The 21191-nt window shown below is 41.2% G+C and overlaps 1 protein-coding gene and 1 pseudogene across 2 annotated transcripts; one reads left to right on the top strand and one right to left on the bottom strand.

The window, feature by feature from the left end:
• Positions 1–1693: 1693 nt before the first annotated feature.
• LOC309450944 (granzyme A-like) lies at positions 1694–11383 on the bottom strand (annotated as a pseudogene). The gene is made up of 5 exons: positions 11299–11383; positions 11090–11156; positions 5180–5327; positions 2581–2847; positions 1694–1885 (listed from the first exon to the last, which is right to left on the bottom strand). The product of its transcript is annotated as a granzyme A-like (transcript).
• Positions 11384–14366: 2983 nt separating this feature from the next.
• On the top strand, positions 14367–19568 carry GZMA (granzyme A). The gene is made up of 5 exons (XM_082075204.1): positions 14367–14435; positions 15137–15284; positions 16950–17088; positions 17722–17994; positions 18768–19568. Exons 1-5 carry the CDS (start codon positions 14375–14377, stop codon positions 18927–18929), a joined length of 783 nt encoding a protein of 260 aa, XP_081931330.1. The 5' UTR covers positions 14367–14374; the 3' UTR covers positions 18930–19568.
• Positions 19569–21191: the final 1623 nt, after the last annotated feature.

Genomic DNA, 21191 nt, shown 5'->3' with positions numbered 1-21191 from the left:
CTGGGGAGCCCAGAATTGGACACAGAACTCCAGATGCAGCCTCACCAGGGCAGAGCAGAGGAGAAGGATCACCTCCCTCAACCTGCTGGTCACCGTTTTCCTAATGTACCCCAGGATACCATTGGCCTTCTTGGGCACAAGGACAATATGTGAACTGGAGTTAACCTGCTGGGTTACAACTTCCAGACTCTATCACTCATTGTTTCCCATCAGTAACTAAGAGGCAATCACTGTTCACATCAACTGAGTGAGTGAAATCTCTGCCTCTGAGAGATTAAACACTAGTTATTATAGTTATTGGGCTGTGGGGTGTGAAGTCTTCCGTGGAATGGGCAGAATGCCATCTTTGCTGCTATTTACCTTACAAAAGTAGAAGGGACTACTTTGTGTTTGCAACATCCTCTGAGAGCCCCAGCTGAAAAGTCTTAACAGCTGTATATTATTCTTTCCATTTTTATATTGTTTCCCTTCTTTTCTCCCAAGTTTTCCCAGTTTCTGTCTGTGTTCCAGGCCAGAGCCAATTCTCACTGGCACCTCTTAAGATCAGTGAGAATATGATGAAATCCCCATACACCACAAGGCAGGTTGTATTGTACCATGGCCAACTACCAACCCAGCTCTGAGGTGTGCATTTGCCTCTTTATCTGTGTGGTCTTCATGAGACATGGTTTGCTCTGCTCAGCACAGTGAGACGGCTTGCTGGTCAGTAATCAGGGCCAGTACATGCTATTTATTTATGCCTTTGCAACATCCCAAAGTTTACAGTATTTGGTGCATATGAGTGCAATAACCAAAGAAGCAGAGAAACTGTGCAGATGGTCACTTCTAAATTGTTGGCAAAAAAAGACCTGGAGGCTATTTAGAGGATAATGGGAATACGCCAAGCTAACCACAGGCTTCTTCAGAAACACAGCAGGTCCTTCTGTTAGCAGAAGTCTGCTGAAATCCATAGCAAAAGTTCTGTTTGTTTTTATAGATGTTAAATAGGCACTGTGTTAGAGAAGCGTAATTACTTCCATTACAATCAGGATTTATACTTTTTTCAACAGACCATTCAGTGAAAGAGTGAGATCATGAAACATGCTGTGAGATGATTTCGTTGATTCGATCAAGAAAAAAAAAAAAAAAAAAAAGAAAAATAATCTAGAAAAAAAAAGAGACTTTTTTTTTTCCCATAATGTAAGATTGATTACAAAAGTGTTTATCTGTTTATTACTTTAATTGCTTGAAAATGAATTTAGTTAAATAAATATTCAGTAATGGAGAATTGAAGCATTTGGTTTTGAGCAATGTCACAGTGAAATATTGGAATGTCTAAAGCTTTTTTCCCCTCATTTTTCTTTCAGCAGGCATCTCATTTACTATTAGTTTGAAATTAAATTTTTCTGTGAGTACACACGTAAATTGTTGCCTCATCCCAGGCACGACAAACAAGGTGAGCAGTACCTTCCCATCACACTAAGAGCAGGGTGAAGTCTAACACAAACTGTGCTACCTAAGAGCTAGCTTCCTACTAAAGATGAGTAAACATGTTATCTGTACAAAGCAGAATATTGTTCTCATAAAGCTGTGGCGGTTTTAGCAAACCTGCAAAGCTGGGGGGTACTCTCTAAAGGTGACACGCTAAAGCAGCAGCATCTAGTTCTAATGCGCAGCACAGTATTTATTAAAACACTCTTGCCCATCTCCTGGATCAATGTGAAGGGAAATGATTTTTTTTTTTATCCAGGTAATATATTTTCAGTTGCGTATAAACTTCAGGCATGTCTCTTCTTCCACATGCTTTTCCAAAAGAAACAAACCCACTATATCAACCAGCGTAGATCAACGGCTCACCCGAGTCTCCGTGGGACACAAAACAGAAGTAACTATCAATGTGTGTTTGCTGGTTTCCAGCAGCACATGCAGTGCCACCCGTGGCGCATAAGCATGTTTGGAAATGTTGCTTCTAACTTGTTCCAATCTATGAAATGGCTCAGTTGGCTTATGTCACTTCATGGAAGTTGGGTGAGGTATCAGGATAGACTGCTTTTAAAGCCTGAGGGTGCCTTTGGGTAAATGTTATAGACCAGCACAGTGTTACCATAGTTCTATTTCAAAATGTATTTTTTAATTGTTAGTATAAACTGGTTCTCATTTCTTTAACAACTGGCCCTTCTGGACTTGCCACAGAAGACATCAAAAGCAAGATCCAAACAGCACTTCCGAGTGTAGAGTTAATTCTGTACTATTCGGATATTGGTATGTGGAAAGTATCAGATGATTCAGACTCTGCAAGTTCTTTGTCTCCTATAACTACAGGTGGTGCCTAAGGAGAGCACCTTAGCTAAAGAAACGCAGCTGAAGTTAACTGAGATAATTCCAGACTTAAATTGTCTCTCGATATTGTTGTGTACATTGACCTGAACTACTCAAAGTTTAAACACTTCCTTTTCATAGCAATAAAGTCTCATAAAAATGTGGTTAAAATTACTGTGAATCTGATCAGCCTCATTAAGTGTCTAGTGCTGCTTTGTTCACAGTAAAAAAGGGAACCATTGCTACAGCACATACCGTCCTCTTTGTAACTTTGCTTCTTACCTGGTATGCATCTCTCTTTGAAAATTTGCTTTTCCCTCCAGCACACAAGATGTTGCTGGTTATTTTTGTGTATTTTTTGTATTCTCTCTCGCAGATTTTTCTATCAACAATTTTAAGAGTTGTTTCTTGAAGATATTTTGACAGCTTTTCTGAAGATGTGACTCCCCAGCCAGCCACCTTGCACATTGTGCCAGGTTTAATATCTCTGTAAGACTCGGGCAGAGGCAAAAGTTGCACATATTTATCCAGCCTTGCAATACCGTTCAGCTGGAAAAAAATGAAGGAAAAAAATGCTTTCTGAGGCTGAAAGGAAGGAAAATAATAATCTAGTTTTAATTGGCATTCAGTCTCCTTCTACCAATACTTTCCCTATAAAACACTTTTCAATAGTTAGGAGCTGATCCTGAGCTTAACTGCCCCTTCGCAAATCCAAAAGAGGTGTCTGTATAGTAATTTCCTACCTGTGGCAGCAGCAGTGAGTTCAAGCCCAGCTTCCCATTGATTACAGAAGGAAATTAAAACCCTTCACAGGAGTTAGGCTGTTGGATCTATGTCCTGTTCAAGAACCTAACTTTCCACTGAATTTCTGTGTTGAAATCAGACTCTGATGCTTGACTGACACTCAGAAAACTCACAGGACAGTGCAATGTACCCAGTAACAAAGATGAAAATAAAAGCTATAACCAGTTAGACATGACAGCAGTGACATGACTGGGGGGAAATGGTGTCTTGAACTCTTCAGACTGCCAAGTTTTTGCTTTGAGATATTCAAGAGGGTTTAAGTGATCCAAACTTCTCCTTTTTTGTTGGCCTTTACCTGATGGATTCATCCTTCAGCAGAGACAAATTTAAGCCTATCAGTGAAAAAACAGCAAAACACAAACACTTATCTTCAATGCATGTGCTTGCCAAGGGTTCACGTCTTCTGTTTTACACAGAATCATCGTGCCATGATTCATTTCACAGGTGGTTATACGTGTTCCTGAATGGTTGTCAGTTAAGTGATTCTGGCTTTATACCTTTTAAAAAAAGCACTCCAACAAATAACAAGTTTAATTGAGAAATCCTTACAGTTTATGATCGCCAGGAATAATGGTGGGAATTTCCAAAGATGGAAAGTTTATCCCAGGTTACTTACTACTCATTATAGCAGAACTGAAGAGATGGGAAGAGAGCCCTGGTGATAATGCTACCCCTATTCCTGTGCCAAATCAGACAAAGGATTTTACAGTACCCATGTGTTTCTGGAACAGAGTTGTAACTTTCAGCTCTAGAAATACTACTCCCTAGCGATCCATTCTGGTATTATGTCCACAAATAAGATGGTGCTCCTGATAAATTGCTGGTAGACACAGGAGGAGCCAGTGAGTTGAACTTGTGTGCCTTTGCAATGAAGCAGATGGAGAATGCTCACTAACATTTGGGGGAAGGAGCTTTTCACACTTGGACAACGTTAAGTCACTAGTGTAATGCTCTAGGTAGTTCCAGAAACAGACATTGCTAGTTTCCTCCCTGTGCCATTGTCATATCAAACTGGTGATACCATCTAAACAGTAGAAATCAGGCTCAAGTCATCACTTCTTTTTCTATGTAATTCCACCATTTTTTTTCAGGAGCATAGTAATATTCATAATATACTGTACCTAGACAATTATTTTAAATATACAGATTGATATTTTGCATAAAAATATTTCATCATTATCACAGGCATATCATTAAAGCATAGCCTGAATAAAGATCCATCCAAGATTTCTTAGGCATTGTATTGAAGTTGTGTTTCTAAGGGTACAGGCAAGACAATGTACAAGTCTTATCTTTTTCAGGGACTTTGGATCGGTACTGAAGCTGCTGGTATCAGCAAGGCAGTCTTCCAGAACCATTTGACAATCTACAGGCTTCCTGCATGGAGATTGCCCTTCCCCTGTTCAAAACACCCCTGGCTGCCTCCATGTCAACCTCGATGCTGGATTAACCAAGTTTGCAGTGCAGGGACACTGTGAGGTATGAGCAAGGCTGAGCAGGAGCTGGTATGCAAGAAATTCTTACAGCCCTGACTCACTTTGGCATCCAGGATGATGACATTGGTGAGGACATCTTCCTGTGCTTCATTCTGCTGTGTCCCAAGCCTTTTTCACTATGTGACCACGCTGTGCTCCTACAGTTGAACTCATCTGTGTCCTGTATTACCCATACTTTATGTAGTTACCCCAAATAATTAACAGTAAGTTTCATCCCTATTTTTGCTTAGTCCACCAAAAGGTAACCCTCTCAGATACAGCTGTCATCTAGATTCCATTGCAAACATCACTTCAGCACTGCCTTTGAAAAATTACTAAAGAATGTATTTTGGGCTTTTGGAGAGGTTGCTGCAGTGAGTGGGTTAAAGGCAGTTTTAGAGCAGAGAATGGACTTGAAACGTAATCCCTGCTCATAGAGTCCATGATCCTGTAACCTTATCTATATTAGTACAACAAAAAGCAGGGTGTTTTGTTATACTATTAACCTATCTAAACAATGCACTCTTTGATATTAAAGAATGGCCAAAATGATCATCAGCAAAATTTCTTTTATAATAATACAACAGCAATTAACACAATACCTTGAGGAGCATTATATCATTTTCCTTGGAAGGCCTGCCAAACTGAGGATTAGGAAAGTAATGCATAACCTTAAATATCTGCGGTTCTTTTTCAGCTATGGATGCTTGATGGGCTCCAAGAACAACTCTAACTTCTGATTCGTTTAATCTGTAATTTAAAGAAAGTGCAGAGAGAGAAGGTCACGACTGGAACTGAGCAACACCTTTTAAGATAATCAAAAGACATGTAACATAATACTTACAATTTCATTTTAAAACAACACAATTAAAACATAGGAAAGGATATTGTTCATTTTAATGTTTTGACATGAGCTTGTATTTTCCTCTACAAAGCAACATTTATTTACTGTAAATCTAGTTTGGTGAAATAATGGTGTGAGAGCTGACACTCAAGGATTTCCAGAGTTTGGAATTCATTTCATGAAAAAGCTTACTGCTTTTTAAGGAGAGCCCCTTTCACAAGGACTGCTGGTGCTCATTCCTTTCATTGATTTTTTAATGGTCTCCTTCAGATTTATGACCTGATCCTGCAAAGGACTGAAACATACCTGAATAATAGAATGTAGATGGTCTTGCTGACATAAACGGGATGTAAATACACATATTAATACTCAATACTCATTCTGAGCACCATGCACACAGGTAAGTGCTCTGCTAAAGTGGACATCTTTAATATTCATAGAAGTCTTGTCCTTAACTTCACTAAATACAGGATTCAGCCCATCAACAAAGAAGGACGGGTGTTGGCTAACTCAAGAAACCCCTGCAGTGAATGTTGAAAAGGGAGACTGCCAAAACCCAAACAGAGTTATGTGTCCAGTTCCTGGCTAATAAAAAATAAGAGTTAAGCAACTCATAAATCTCCATCTCCCCCAGGCTCTCTGAATATTATCAGAAATGTATTTACTAGAGTTCATCTTTCTTCGCTTTGCCCTGTTAAACTTAATGCAGCCCAAAAAGGCTACATTGCCAGAAGACATACCGCTGCTTTCCTGTGCTTTATCTTTAGAACACAATGTTGCTGCACACAGGACTACTTACTCAAGCCACAATAAAGATTTTATCACTCCAAACAAACCAACAAAAGAATTATTTTCTTAATTCCAGCTGCATGTCTCACCAAAAGATACAATTCATTGATTTGTATGTGAATGCTTGCTTGTGAAAAGAGCTGCAAAGGCAGCGCTGGATCCTAAAAATTTATCTTTTTATCTACAAGGCACACCTACATAGTGAGAATGATGTAAGACTCACAAAATTCTGTTCTTGGGGTTCTTTCATGTATCATCCTCAACAGAGATGCAAGCACTGGACTTGCGGAAAGCCCAGGCAATCAACCACTGTGCGAAAAGAGAAGCTTCAGGGGGGAGCGGGAAATAAGAAAAACACTTGCCACCTCATCCAAGTCTCTGACAGGTTGTTTGCAGGCCACACAGAAATTCATGTTGCTGGATTCATGCTATTTTGTCAAAGACAAAAAATATTTCAGAAGTGATTATCACGTAATTTTATTAGTTAGGAGAGCTTACAGGCACTGCAATTGCACCTGCTAAGAATAGCCTAGACATAGCATAGGGATGGGTGAGTTTTGTGTGGGCATCACCATACAGCTCAGGAGGAGACCAGATAGACATCGTTTCACTTTGCCCCAGTGACAAAGACTCAAAATCAGCCCCAACCAACACGCATATTAGACAACCAAACCAGTGACCAGAGCTGTCCTCTCCACAGAACCAGACACTACCAGTGCCCTCTTCACTGAATACCTCCCAAATCTGAATTTTTATAACCACAACTCTGGGTCACTGTATGAAGAGTGAGAGACTCCAGCTCCCATTAAAAAAAAAAAAAATCCTGTAACTCCAAAGAGGAAGGGTTGGCTCTTCCTTTGCGAATGTGCAAAACAGCACATACTGGGTGTGAATATTTCTAACCTTACCAAAAATGCAACCAAAACTTATCCAGTTGAAGAAGTGTGGAAGTCAAATTCACTCAGAAAGAAGAAGCTGTGTCCCCTATTTCAGACTAAGTGATGGAAGAACGCTGGATGAGGTGCCCACACTGTGTTTGAGGAAGTCAGGCTTGCAGGCTTGCACCGTTTTATTGTAATTGGTTTGCTTTTAGTTACCCAAAACACAGAAATAAAATGGAGAACTAAGATACGATTTAGAGAATATTTTAGCAAAAACACGGGCATTTTACTTCCTAACATGAACAGCAGATGTCCTCCTTACCCTGAGACAGCTGTTCAACAGCTGTGTCAGCCTTGGGGTCTCCCACCTGTGGAAGGGGTCGTTGTGCTCACATTTGACTCTTCAAAAGGAAAATGCTCCTTGTCATAGTCATGACTGACATTCAGATTTTTTTAGCCCTGGCCACTTAAAATGGCAGAAATAATGTTTCCATCTAATATGACTTCATCTCTCAGTGTATTTTGAGGCTTAGTCCCAGCCACTGAGGTAAGATTTGTTTAAAGCACTTTTGAAAATATCCCTGTCTCTAAGACATTGCTGTTTTGAATTCATAAATAACTAAAATTTATCAGCACAGTCTGTACCTTGAAACACTGGCAGGATCTGACCAATGAAGGTAACTGTACACAATGCAGATCAGTAGATTACAAAACAAAACAGAATTAAAAGCTCTTAAATCAGTTTAATGAGAATCATAGAATCACAGAATGTTAGGGATTGGAAGGGACCTCAAAAGATCATCTAGTCCAAACCCCCCACCGAAGCAGGAACATCTAGATGAGGTTACACAGGAATGTGTCCACATGGGTTTTGAATGCCTGCAGAGAAGGAGACTCCACAACCTTCCTGGGCAGCCTGTTCCAGTGCTCTGTTACCCTCACTGAGAAGAAGTTTCTTGTCAAATTTAAGTGGAACCTCTTGTGTTCCAGTTTGAACCCATTACCCCTTGTCCTATCATTGGTTGTCACTCAGAAGAGCCTGACTCCATCCTCGTGACACTCACCCTTTATATATTTGTAAACATTAATAAGGTCACCCCTCAGTCTCCTCTTGTCCAAACTAAAGAGACCCAGCTCCCTCAGCCTTTCCTCATAAGGGAGATGCTCCACTCCCTTCATCATCTTTGTTGCCCTGCGCTGGACTCTCTCCAGCAGTTCCCTGTCCTTCTTGAACTGAGGGGCCCAGAACTGGACACAATATTCCAGATGTGGTCTCACCAGGGCGGAGTAGAGGGGAAGGAGAACCTCTCTTGACCTACTAACCACCCCTCTTCTAATACATCCCAGGATGCCGTTGGCCTTCCTGGCCACAAGGGCACAGTGCTGGCTCATGGTCAACCTGCTGTCCACCAGGACCCCCAGGTCCCTTTCCGCTTCACTGCACTCTAATAGGTCATTCCCCAATTTATAATGGAAGCTGGGGTTGTTCTTGCCCAGATGCAAGACTCTACACTTTCCCTTGTTACGTTTCATTAAATTTTTTCCCCGCCCAACTCTCCAGCCTGTCCAGGTCTCTCTGGATGGCAGCACAGCCTTCTGGCGTGTCAGCCACTCCTGTGACACCAGCTTGGTGTCATCAGCAAACTTGCTGATAGTACAGTCTATTCCCTCATCCAAGTCGTTGATGAATATATTGAATCATACAGGCCCAGTACTGACCCTTGAGGCACTCCACTAGATACAGGCCTCCAACTGGACCATGCCCCATTGACCATGACTCTCTGGCTCCTTTCCTTCAGCCAGTTCGCAGTCCACCTCACTACCCGATCATCCAGAACACACTCCTTCAGTTTAGCTATAAGGATGCTGTGGGAGACTGTGTCAAATGTCTTACTCAAGTCAAGGTAGACCACATCCACCGCTCTGCCATCATCTATCCACCTTGTTATGTCCTCATAAAAGGCGATGAGGTTGGTCAGGAACAACTTCCCCTTGGTGAAGCCATGTTGACTGCCCCTGACGACCCTCTTATCCTTGATATGCCTTGAGGTGGCACCAAGGATAAGTTGTTCCATCACTTTCCCAGGGATGGAGGTGAGGCTGACCGGTCTATATTTACCCGAGTCCTCCTTCCTGCCCTTTTTGAAGACTGGAGTGACATTTGCTTTCCTTCAGTCCTTAGGCATCTCTCCCATTTCCCAAGACTTGGCAAAGATGATGGAGAGTGGCCTAGCAATGACTTCAGCCAGCTCCCTCAGCACCCGCAGGTGCATCCCATCTGGACCCATGGATTTGTGGATGTCCATATTGCTTAACTGGTCCCTAAACCAGTCCTCATCAACCAAGGCAAACTCGTCCATTGTCCTGACTCCCTCTGGGGCCTCAGGGGTACGGGGCTCCTCAGGACAGCTGTCAGCAGTGTAGACAGTGACAAAGAAGACATCCAATAACTCTGCCTTCTCTGTGTCATCTGTCACCAGGGCACCCACCTCATTCATCAGTGGGACTACATTGCCTCTGGTGTTACTTTTATCTGCCATGTATTTGAAAAAGCTCTTTCTGTTGTCCTTGATCCCTCTCGCCAGGTTGAATTCTAAGGAGGCCTTAGCTTTCCTAGTTGCCTCCCTACATCCTCTGACAACAGCCTTATGTTCTTCCCAAGTGGCCAGCCCCTCCTTCCATGATCAGTAAACTCTCCTCTTCCACTTGAGCTTACCCAGCAGTTCCCTGTTTAACCACGCGGGTCTCCTGGCTCCCTTCCTTGACTTCCTATGTGCCAGGATGCTCTGATCTTGAGATTGGAAGAAGCAGTCCCTGAACACTAACCAACTATCTTGGGCCCCTTTACCTTCAAGCAGCCTTGCTCATGGGCTTTCCCCTAGCAATTGTTTGAAAAGGCCAAAGTTTGTCCTGCTGAAGCCCAGGGTTGCAATTCTGCTTGCTATTCTGTTCCTGCCACAGGAGATCCTGAACTCCACCATCTCATGGTTGCTGCAGCCAAGGCAGCCGTCAACCTTTACCACTTCAACCAGACCCTCCTTGTTAGTGAGGATGAGATCCAGCAGTGCTCCATTCCTAGTCGGCTCCTCCACCATTTGCATCAGGAGGTTATTGTCAGTGCACTAGAGGAACCTGCTGGACTATGGCTGGCTGGCCGAGTAGTCCTTCCAGCAAACATCAGGGTTGTTAAAATCCCCCATGACAACCAGGGCCTGTGACTGCAAGGCTGCTCTCAGCTGTCTGTAGAAGGCTTCATCAACTTCCTCACCTGATCTGGTGGCCTGTAATAGACACTCACAACAGTAGCACCCTTGCCAGCCTGCCCCTGATTCTCACCCATAGACTCTCAACTCGCTCCTCATCAGTGCCTGGACAGTACTCAGTACATTGTAGTTGCTTTCTCACATAAAGAGCAGCTCCACCACCTCAACTTGCTGGTGTGTCTTTCCTGAAAAGGACATAGCCATCCATGACCACATTCCAGTCATGTGAGCTGTCCCACCATGTCTCTGTAATTGCCACCGGGTCATAATGTCCTGCCCGAACACAGGTTTCTAACTCCTCCTGCTTATTCCCCATGCTGTGTGCATTGGTGTACAGGCATTTCAGAGAGCGAGCTGAGCACATCGATTTCACCCTAGGGGAACGGGAGGCCTCCCAGTCTTCATCAATTCTAGAGTGCTGCCTCACTGGTGCAAGCCCAGCTACAGCCCCATCTCCCTTCGAGTCCAGTTTAAAGCTCTCCAAATGAGCCCTGCTAATTCCTGTCCCAGCATCCTTTTGCCCCTGTGAGATAAACCTTCCCCACCTATCACTGTCTGGACTGGTGTCTTGTAAAACCAGCCGTTATCAAAGAATCCAAAGCCCTGCCTGTAGCACCAGTGAACTGCAACTTTTAACAATTCTTTAGAAATCAATAATAACTTTTCATAACTTAAAAGGCTTGCACACCATGCCTCACCTCAGTTAAGAGTTAGAATTGCCCTACTATAAGATACTTACAATGCGCTGCTGTCAAAACCCATTGCTTTTCCACAAGAGCTCCTCCACACACAGTTAAATTGTCTGGGTTTCAGCCATAGAAGGCCAGAAATGAGGACAATAATGTCTATGCAATCATCTGAAATGCAACAGAAGTGCAATTATGTTATGTGTTATCTAGAGGAAGTGTGAATTTGGATATTTTTATCCTTAGATGAGTACTCACGTCTTGAGGATAGGATAACAGCAGCTAGAGCAGGAGAGCAAACAGGTGGCTTGTCATAGCTGCTGCTATTTACTGACAAGAACATTGTAAATTACAATACAGCCCTCTCTAATTAAATGTCCCCTACAGGAAATGGTGGTTGAAATGTTTTCTGAATAGCTCCTTCTCTTGAAGTTTCCCTTTACATCATTAATACTGTGTTATCTTAACTGCAGCTTGGTTTCTTTAGGTTCTTTCTTCAGGTTTCTTTAATATCTGCCTGTTTCTTGAATTCACAACATGTGTCAATATTAATTGGTCCAGGTCTTACAGGAAATTCATCAGCCCTTCACCACAGGCATTATATCAGAAAAAAAGCACACAAGGAAATTCCTGAGCATTACAGAGGATGAATGTATAGTAAAATGTGTTTCAGAGAAGTTAATGCTCTTTCAAGTTTAATGGAAATATGTGAGAAAAATGAAACCAGCCATCTTCAAGCAGGTGAACAAATGAGACAACAAATACAAGGGCCACCTGAAAAAGCTCCACAGAACACTGGTGAGAGGGAAAACTCAGGGCATGTAGAGTACAAAAGTCACTCCCAAACTGTGGACCAAGATATACCAGCAACCAGCAAATATCCTGCAGAATTGTACTGCCCAGCTAACATTTTCAGTTGAAAGACTGAAAAAGATAAATATATGAATTTTATCAGAGCCACTGAGAATTGGCAGGCATCTGTTGTCTGATAAGCTTAGGAATGCCTGACACAAAACACAAGCTACACAGCTGGAGGGCAGACCAATCAATATTTTCTTAGTAATAATTTTTCAGGGTGCAGAATTCCAATTAAGAAAACCCTAAACTGTGCAAGTGTCAAATGCAAACAAAATATGCAAACAGTGGTCACAAGAAAAAGGTAAAAAGACCTAGTGGTGGGAGAGGCATTTCTGTATTGCAAACCTCTGTGTCTACACCCATGTTTTGCACATGTTGCTGGTAAACCATTACAAAAAACCCAGCATGTCCCATGTGAAGAACTTAAAAAAACTGCTATTGTCTGAAGTATCTTTAGAGGCTGATTTGTGTATATCAAATTGATCTTTAATACCTGTGCAATCAACCTAAGGACTATGTGATAGCCGGAGCTGTTGCTCAGAAGGACCTTGCAAAGAAAGCAATCAGTTGTTATCAAACAGTATTTTAGACTGCACATTCCTAATTCTAATTATCAATCTAAAAGGGATCTCTGAGGATTAGAGGGGATTTTTTAAAAGGCATGGGTATGCTAATACCTATGGAGTTACAGAAAGATATCTTTAGAAGTAAGTAGGATTTAGAAGTAAATAGGACTGCATTTAGAAATTGAAAAACAAATATAAACAGGCTATGGAAGATTTAGCTTTAGATGGTAGGCATAGATTTATCTTAGTTGCCTGGAAAATATCTAGGAACATTTGCTCATGTTTTATTCTGTGTCTCCCAAAAACTTTTTCCTTGAAAATAGATCAGGCAAACGTAGGATGACACATATCAAACCTCTTTTCACTAGACATGGCACCTCATACAGGAATATTCAAGGATGAATCATTGTAGCACTAGGAGTTTAAGCAAGTCTCAGTGTACAGGATTTTGGCTTGCAAGTGCTCATCCTGATCATGTCTGTTCATAGTCCAGAGAGGAAACAGCTTCAATATGGCAAGACTGCCAATTGAAATGTCATAAAATCAGACTTTGGCAACTATTTATAAGTGAAAAATGAAAGAACAGTACCTGTGATACCTGGTGATACTGTGTTCAGGAGAACACTGGATAAAAAGAAGCCCAGTGCTACAAACTGCTGATAGTTACAGAGGATATACAGGTAGCGAGGAGAAAAATGAAAGAAAATTCAGAGCTGGGCGTAGTTTCACAGTGCATTGAGCTGTCAACATGCCACATAGGTGACAGTGCCTCTGATGAGCCACAGCAATTCCAAATAGCTCTGCTATCTCCAAAAATAGCTCCACATCTGCCTTACTCAGAGAAATCACCAACAATTACCCTCTGTCCCAAAAGGGAGGGCAATGGCAAATGTCAGCCAGCTGTCTGTCCAAGGTCTTCTACAGGTAAAACTCTCGTCAGGCTAGGCCAACTGAGCTCAAAGATGTGACACAGCCAGAACATAGAAGCTTTCTGCAGGCTGACCACAGTAGGGCTCAAGTCTTCAAGAAACTTTCCAGGCTGTGTGGCAGTTACACTTCTGTGAATGTACCTAGTTAGTTAATAGAATCTTTGATATTCCAAATTATTTAATATTGATGGAAGTTATTTCTATTATTTAGGCATACATTTGGAAGTGAGGAACTGTGCCTTTACAAGGCCCTAATAAGACTTATTCAGTTTTCAGGACTCAATTCAGCTGCCTAAAACTAGGCATTCAGTGACATTTGAGATAGGCTGGGCTTCCCAGACAGGGCTGGCAAACCTGACATAACATCTACAGACGACTCATGGCCTTCTGCACCAGGAGGCAGACCTAAGACACCTTAAGACACTTTAAATGGCATTATACCCTTAACTCTAGGCCACTAAACAATACTCAGTGCTATATGGATACTCAGCCAGTGCAGATTTCAGATGTTGAAAGGAGCAAACATCAGTTGCCTTCATCCTGAGGGGCTCCTGAACAGCACAGATAACTCTCTAATGGGGAATGGGCTGGGATTCATCTCTGACCTGGCAGCCACCTGGGATGTCCAGAATGAAGCTATAATGTCTTCATGTGGACAACTGAATCAAGTCTAAATTTATGTGAGCTGAGTCCCACTGTGTGACTGGACACGTAGTGGCTTGCAAGGAAGGTTTCAGCCCAGTACTCTCAGATTAGCTCTCTTGCAAATGCTACAGAGATAATACGAAGCAGGGGCAGATCCTCTCTTCACACCACAATAGATGATGAAATTTCTCACTAACACCTCTGCTGTAAACTACATTGTCAGGGAGGTTTTTTTGCCTTTATCAAATATCCTTAAAAGGAAATACAGAACCCACATCCTTTTCACTTAGATATATATATTAAACAGTGAATAAGGGCAAACACCAGACACAAATCATGGGAGCTTTCCTCACTTTGTCCACCTCTGCTGCTGTCATTCTCTTGCTAATTCGTGGAGGTAAGTGCCCAGTTCGATTTTCTTGAAGGTAAACGCTGTCATACAGAGCTTCAGTTAAGCCTATATGTATTAATGTAATTAGTCACAACTATTTGTGTTCTTATTATCAGCTCTTTTCCACTGTCTGCATGTGTTTGATCTTCTGTACAAACAAAATAATTTCTGAATGGGTAGTATGAATTAAAGCTGCACAGAAGACAGGCTATTTGGAAGAATTCTGACGACTTAACATAATGATTATCTGACCTTTCTCTCTAGAGGCATACACATATATTAATCTTTTGATTTCCTGTTTTTCTGAAAAACAGATTCGTGTAATGCAATTTATCATATAGCCCAGTTTTCAGGTGTCTGTGTAAGTCACATATTGTACAACATTTATCACATAGGAGATCTGAGGTTGTTACTTATAATGAAAGCTAAGAAATTAACCATAGCAGCAAACTTCAGGAGAATAAATCTGTGCAAGAGCCACAATACTTTGGTGTTTTTGTCAAATCTCACTCCACAGACCTAATTTGGGTCTCATTGAAACCTACAGAAGTAGTACTGCTGGGCAACTTTAAAAGTCAACCCTGAAGAACAGCATTATGTGTATGTTTACTTTGCAACTACATTAACTACTTTTTCTAAGAGAATCTGAGTGTTTTATAGTACTTGTTAGCCCAGCTATGTGTATTATGCCTTATTTTTATTTTTAGGTTTGTGTGTGGATATCATTGGAGGAAATGAAGTAGCACCACACTCAAGGCCATTTATGGCCCTAATCAGCGAAAAAAATGGAAAACCTATTTGTGGAGGAGCTTTGATCAAGGAAAACTGGGTGTTAACAGCTGCCCACTGTAGAGTGTAAGTTCTTATTCTGATTCAGAGATTGTCCTTTGTGAGTATCTGGTGTATTTGTTCAAGAAGGAAAGTTAATATCCCTGGTTGTTTTGTGCATTTAGCATGACCATGATACTGTTCTGATTGCTGTGTTTTATAATTTATATTGACAAATGTAATTCAATGAGTAAAAAATAATATAACAAGGTATATCGATCTTCACTCTTTTTGAAGAGATATTTTACAACTTCCTAGCTGCATGCAAGCACGGAATAGCAACACTGAAGCAGTGAATTTGGGAGAAAGGTTTATCCCTGTTTTCTCAGACAACTGTACTGGCCAGGCTAAACAGCTTCTCAGAAAACAGAAATAAATTCTTGTCATTTTATTCTGTAAAGATATGCAGTTCACCACAGAAAAAGACAGCATGCAGTTATACAGGGGAAAAAATCCTCCAGACAGATGACAGGAGACATTGAGAGATCTCTGCTCTGCTGGATATGTCGGCTTGTCAGCCAGCCTTTCTTCCTCCTGTCTGACTCAACATGCAAAGGGCGATTTCGCCCCGCGGAGTCCCTCAGCAAGGCAAGATGTGAGGTTTAAATGACACATTCCACCCCCTGCCTTTTGGGGAGGACTGGGGCTGCTGTGGAGCCAGACCTCACACAAGCTCTGTCAGTGGCCTGCCCGGGACCAGTGATTCACTGGACTCTGCAGTCATCAGAGAAGCATATCCATCTCTCCCGCCCCTTCTGTCCAAACTGGGAGATGTATGGAACCGACTACAAAGGGAGCATAGGGCCCAAAAGCTGTCATATTAATGTAAGGTAAAGAGTGTTTCCAAGTAAGATTGCATTTAAGAGAAAATACAATAAATAATTAACCTAATGATACTCAGACACAGTCAGACTGCTCTTAACAGCTGGAAGAAAGGAGCAACCACCTCCTCAGGGCCATGTTTGCTGCAGCAAGACACAAATGAGGACCAACCTACACATCCGCTCAAAGAATATTCTCCCGTTCAGCTGTAACATACGCTGTTCTCCCACAAACAGCTGTAACTGTGGTCTGACACAAAGGTCTCCTGGGACTGCCTGACCAACGTCTGCTAGACTCCTGGTTTCTGTATCAGAGAGCCCAGAGGCACAACTCTGTCACCACTTCAGTATCGAGTAAGCACATGAAGTCACAGAAGGAGTTACAGAAAGGGAATGAGCTATGTCTCACATAGACTTGGAAAACACTGTTGAAATGGTGTTAGGACAAAGCAATGGTACAATTCAGTGCAGTCATGATGATCTCTGAACTAACAGCACTGTGAGCTATTCCCCCAAATTTTCAGCACTAATTGCAGAGGGCAAGGTTGATGAGACCACTAGCAACAGCAAAGCCACTCTCCATTCAATTCCCAAAGGGAAACAACAGGGGTAGGTTCAGAGTCAAGTACCTGAACCATGTCTATGCTTCTGGGAAGCTGAAAATAGGGTAGCGTGTCTTTTCATTCACCGAGTCAATTTTTTTTAACTACTTGCAAAAACAGGGTAATCCTTCATATTTTTTAAAATTACTGTTGCTTTTCAGGCACAAGAAAAGAGACATAGCAGATGGACCTTACAGCACCACATTTAACAGCAAAGAATTATGGAGTTACAGCAAGTGAATCCCTCTAACCATGCTTTTTCTTCTCAGGAAACGAGGCAAAGTTACTCTTGGAGTTCATTCACTGTCAGCAAGAGAGAGAGAAAAACAGGATTTTCAGATTGCAAAACAAATTCCCCACCCATGCTACTGTTCCAGTTGTAAGGAAAACGACATTATGCTGGTGCAGGTATAGACTTACACATCACTTACAGAATATGCATCTCTTATGATGTACCAGCCTCTTCCTTCTTGTGAGGGAAATGAGCCACAGGAGTTTCTGGTGTGATATAGTCTGGTCTGCAGACTGGGGAATTGGTGATGCACTGGGATATAAGGCAATCAACAGTTCCTTTAATGTGTGCCAATGGTAGCTTGACCAAGATATTTCAGTTTCTAGCTTTTCAGTGAAAGAATAAAGATTGTCCACAGAAAGAAGTGTATTTCACACATAGAAATAATTTGTTTAAAAACCCTAATGTCCTGTCTGAAAAACAATTCTAATTGAAAATTTCCAACTTCTCTGATTCTCAAATTTGCCAGCTTCAGTGATTAGTTTTAGTTTGTCCTACCAATGGTCTGAGAGCCAGAGAAGTAAAATAAGGGGGTTTTCTTAGAGCTAGCATTCCAGCAGAAGTTAAGTGGGTATTCATGAGACAAAGAATACTCATCTTCCTCATTCTTACATGGATTACCTAAATCCTGTCACAAAGAACCGAGGCATCTCCAAAAGGGGTTTCAGTAATTTCACGCTACCATAACGAAAAAGACGCAATGGTTAACACGCATGTCCCAAAATAACTGTTTTCCATATCTTCTACAGCTTCAGAAAAGAGCAAAGCTTAATAAAGCTGTGCAAGTCATTCGCCTGCCTACCTCAGATGACGATCCCAAGCCAGGAACAATCTGCACAGTAACAGGATGGGGACAAACTCACAATCGTGTGAGAAAGTTTTCTGATACCCTGAGGGAAGTTAACATCACTGTCATCAGCAGGGACATCTGCAACGACAACCAGCATTATAAAAACAACCCTGTTATAACAGACAACATGATATGCGCAGGGGATAAGGAGGGAGGAAAGGACTCATGTTCTGTAAGTACATTTACTGTCTGTATTCACATAGATTATATTAAAAATAAAGTACTAGCTTTTACATATTCATAATTTCTGCTTCACTTCAGTTCAATTAAGAATTTTATTAAAAATGAGTGAATTTACCAAGGCTTCTTTTTCTAAGCCTTAAAATCAAAACTTCTGATTGATAAATTCACCTTCACAGATTTCTGGATATTGTGGTTTTATGCAAGAATGGCAGATGGCTATTCTCTTCTTCAATAAAATATTCTTAATAAAAAAAAACCCACAAAATACTTTATGAGCCCATACTGAAGCAGCTAACTGCCATGGCACAACTTCTCTGATGTCAAAAGGCTTTCAAACAGGTTTTGTTGACAAAAACCATTTTGACTGGGCCACAAGTCAAACACACAACTGTGTAACAACTACCACGCTTTAAAATATTTAAATATTTAATTGACAAAAATATAAAAAAGGTACCAATTTCTAGAAACTTTGTGCTTTTCAAGAGGAAAGTTTCCAGCTTTTTCTTTTCATATGCAAAAAGACTAGCTATTCCTTAGCACTGACCTAGATTCATTTGCCATTACTCCCACTTAAAAGCTCAGATTGAAGTCTTTTGCTAATAAAAATCTTACCTTCCAAGGAGGAAAAAAAAAAACATAAATCCACAACAGCACTATCTACATTTTTATTTCTTCCATACAACTGGTGCAAATTTTATTTTAAAGAAGTATTTTTTAGCTTTTGAAAATTTGAATTACAATTTTTTTTTTCCCTTTTTTCAGGGGGATTCTGGCGGACCTTTGAGATGCAATAATGTGATAAGAGGCATCACTTCTTTTGGGAAGCCAAACAGCTGTGGTGCTCGTGATGGCCCTGGGGTCTACACCCGACTCACAAAACAATATCTCCAGTGGATTAGGAAAACCATAGGGGGAGCCGAATAGATTGGTTTTCGACCAAGCGATTTCCTGCTTTGTGCTTGTGTAAGAATATCTAGTACTGAAATACACTTTTAAAAATAGCTTCATTATGCTGGTGAAGAGCTATTCCCACAGAGGTATTCCCATGCTGAATTTTAGCATCTCGATTTCCTTATAAATGAAAGTACAGAAGCCTGTTTCCAGGACAGATGTGCTCTTAACAGAGCCAGAACACAGTGCTCTGCTACAACAGCATTTGTAGCTTATACTCTCAGCCATGTGGTCATTTGACAGGTATTTGTTGCTCAGGCTTCCAGCATTCTTGCATTGCACGTTTGGTCTGAGCTCTAGATGGAAGAGTACTTCCGACCAAGAATCCAATCCTGCTGTTTGTGTCCTCACAGCATGCTGCAGTCTTCTCTATCTGGACTTCTGCAAATAACCCCAAAAGCTATTGAGATGCCAGGTAGAACTCCAGACACCTGAACAACTTGGTAGTTTCTCTGCAGCAGAGCTCCTGATTTCACAGGTGCAGGGGACTGCTAAGCTTCAGAAAATTTTCAGCAACTGCATTTGATTGTGGGATGTAAGTGTGCGTTTCCTACCTATCTTTTATCTGAAACCTCTAGATTTCATCCCGCTGTGTACTTCGCATTCAATAAAGAAATGGCAATAAAAATCTGCTGCTTGCAGCTGTTGATTTATGTGGAAAGCTCCATCTGTTGCAGTACAGATAGTTTGTGTATGTGTTTTGGATGTGCAATATATTTGCAGAACACACAAAGATCAGCAACATAATGCTAAAAAACCAGCTGAAAGCCCATCCTCCAGAGAAATTACATGAAGTGTCTCAGCTGGAGTATGAGTATGATAAAGCACTATTCATAACATAATCTGAATTTTATTATGCTATTACTGCTGTTTCAGATATGCAGTGAAATTTTTAAGTGCTCTAAGAATCACTTGTCAAACAGCAAACAGACCTATTGTGAAAAATGCTTCTGCCCATCTCTGTATTAACATTCTTGGGTGCTTTCTAATGCCACAAACACCTCGAAAAGGGCTTGGTTTCATTTTGTGCTGCTTTGCGGTTTCTTTACTTGGAAGCAGGCATTATCTGAGAGAAAACAGACAGCATTCAAAGGGTAGAGAAGTACTGATTTCAATTAACAATGACTGCTCACTTCATCATGAGCAATTAAACATCACTTATAAGCACTATATGGGAAAATACAGATTCAAACTTTTTTACACAACTGTTTTCACCTGTTCTTGTTGAGAAGAAACAGTAGATTTTTCACAAAGGAAAAATGGTGAAGGAAGGAGAAAGTCTAAATTGCAGGGATCTTTACTGAAAGTTTTGAGGCTGAACATATTCCTTTGTGTTTTCTGTCCATTACAAACATTACACAGTCAGAGCTTTTCATATTCCTTATTATTTTTCCTAAAATGTTTGTTCTGACTCTCAGGCTGAAAACACAAAAAAGCACACAAACACGGAGGCTCACACAAGCACAGAAGCAAAGCAGCAGCAGAGAGAATTCCCAGCCAAGTAAGACTGCATCAGTGAAATTCAGAGAAGAATTTGGCCCACTGACTGTTCCTGACATCCAAAGTGGTGACTTCGATTCTGTCATAACAGAATCATAAAACAAGTACAGATTTCTTGTGTTCTTGCAAAGTACCAAACCCTTGCTTCGGAAAGAACTGATTCTAAAAACCTTCAGAAAACGAAAATATCCTTAGCAGTCTAGTGAAAAATCTGTAGCTGACCTTCCAGATAACTGATCACCTAGGGTTATTTCGCTCATCCCATACACCAGTCTTACTTAATTTCTTTCCCCTTTGCCCATTTTTTTCACTGTCTGTCTTTCAGCCTGCTACGGTATTTTTTTCACGCTACTGCCTCGTCTTTGGTCTGCTTCTTCCTCTTCCCAGGAAGTCACAGGCAGCACCCTTGTCAGTGGAAAATCCCACTCAAAACCTATCATTCAGTATTTCTGCATTTTTCAGACATTACTTCTGATCCAAGTCAGGTCAGAAGGAAGGAGAGGTTCTGACCACAGAGAAGTTTAAAATGCATGAAGAAATGTGCAAGAAAAAACATGCAGCTTTCCTCCTCTAGCTTGAAATTTAGGATCTACCCCAAAATACTTTAAAAACTTATTTTTTTTACATGAGTGTTACTTATTAAATTGTGCAAAATGAGCCAATGGTATTGGACTTACATGGTAAACAAAATATTCAAGCCCCTGTCACTACTGTCAGTGGTGGAAAGCTGAGGAA

Source organism: Streptopelia decaocto (assembly GCF_964273445.1).
Source record: "Streptopelia decaocto genome assembly, chromosome: Z".
Classification (NCBI taxonomy): Eukaryota; Metazoa; Chordata; class Aves; order Columbiformes; family Columbidae; genus Streptopelia; species Streptopelia decaocto.
The sequence above is the reverse complement of the archived record's forward strand: the minus strand, read 5'-3'. Positions and strand labels throughout refer to the sequence as shown.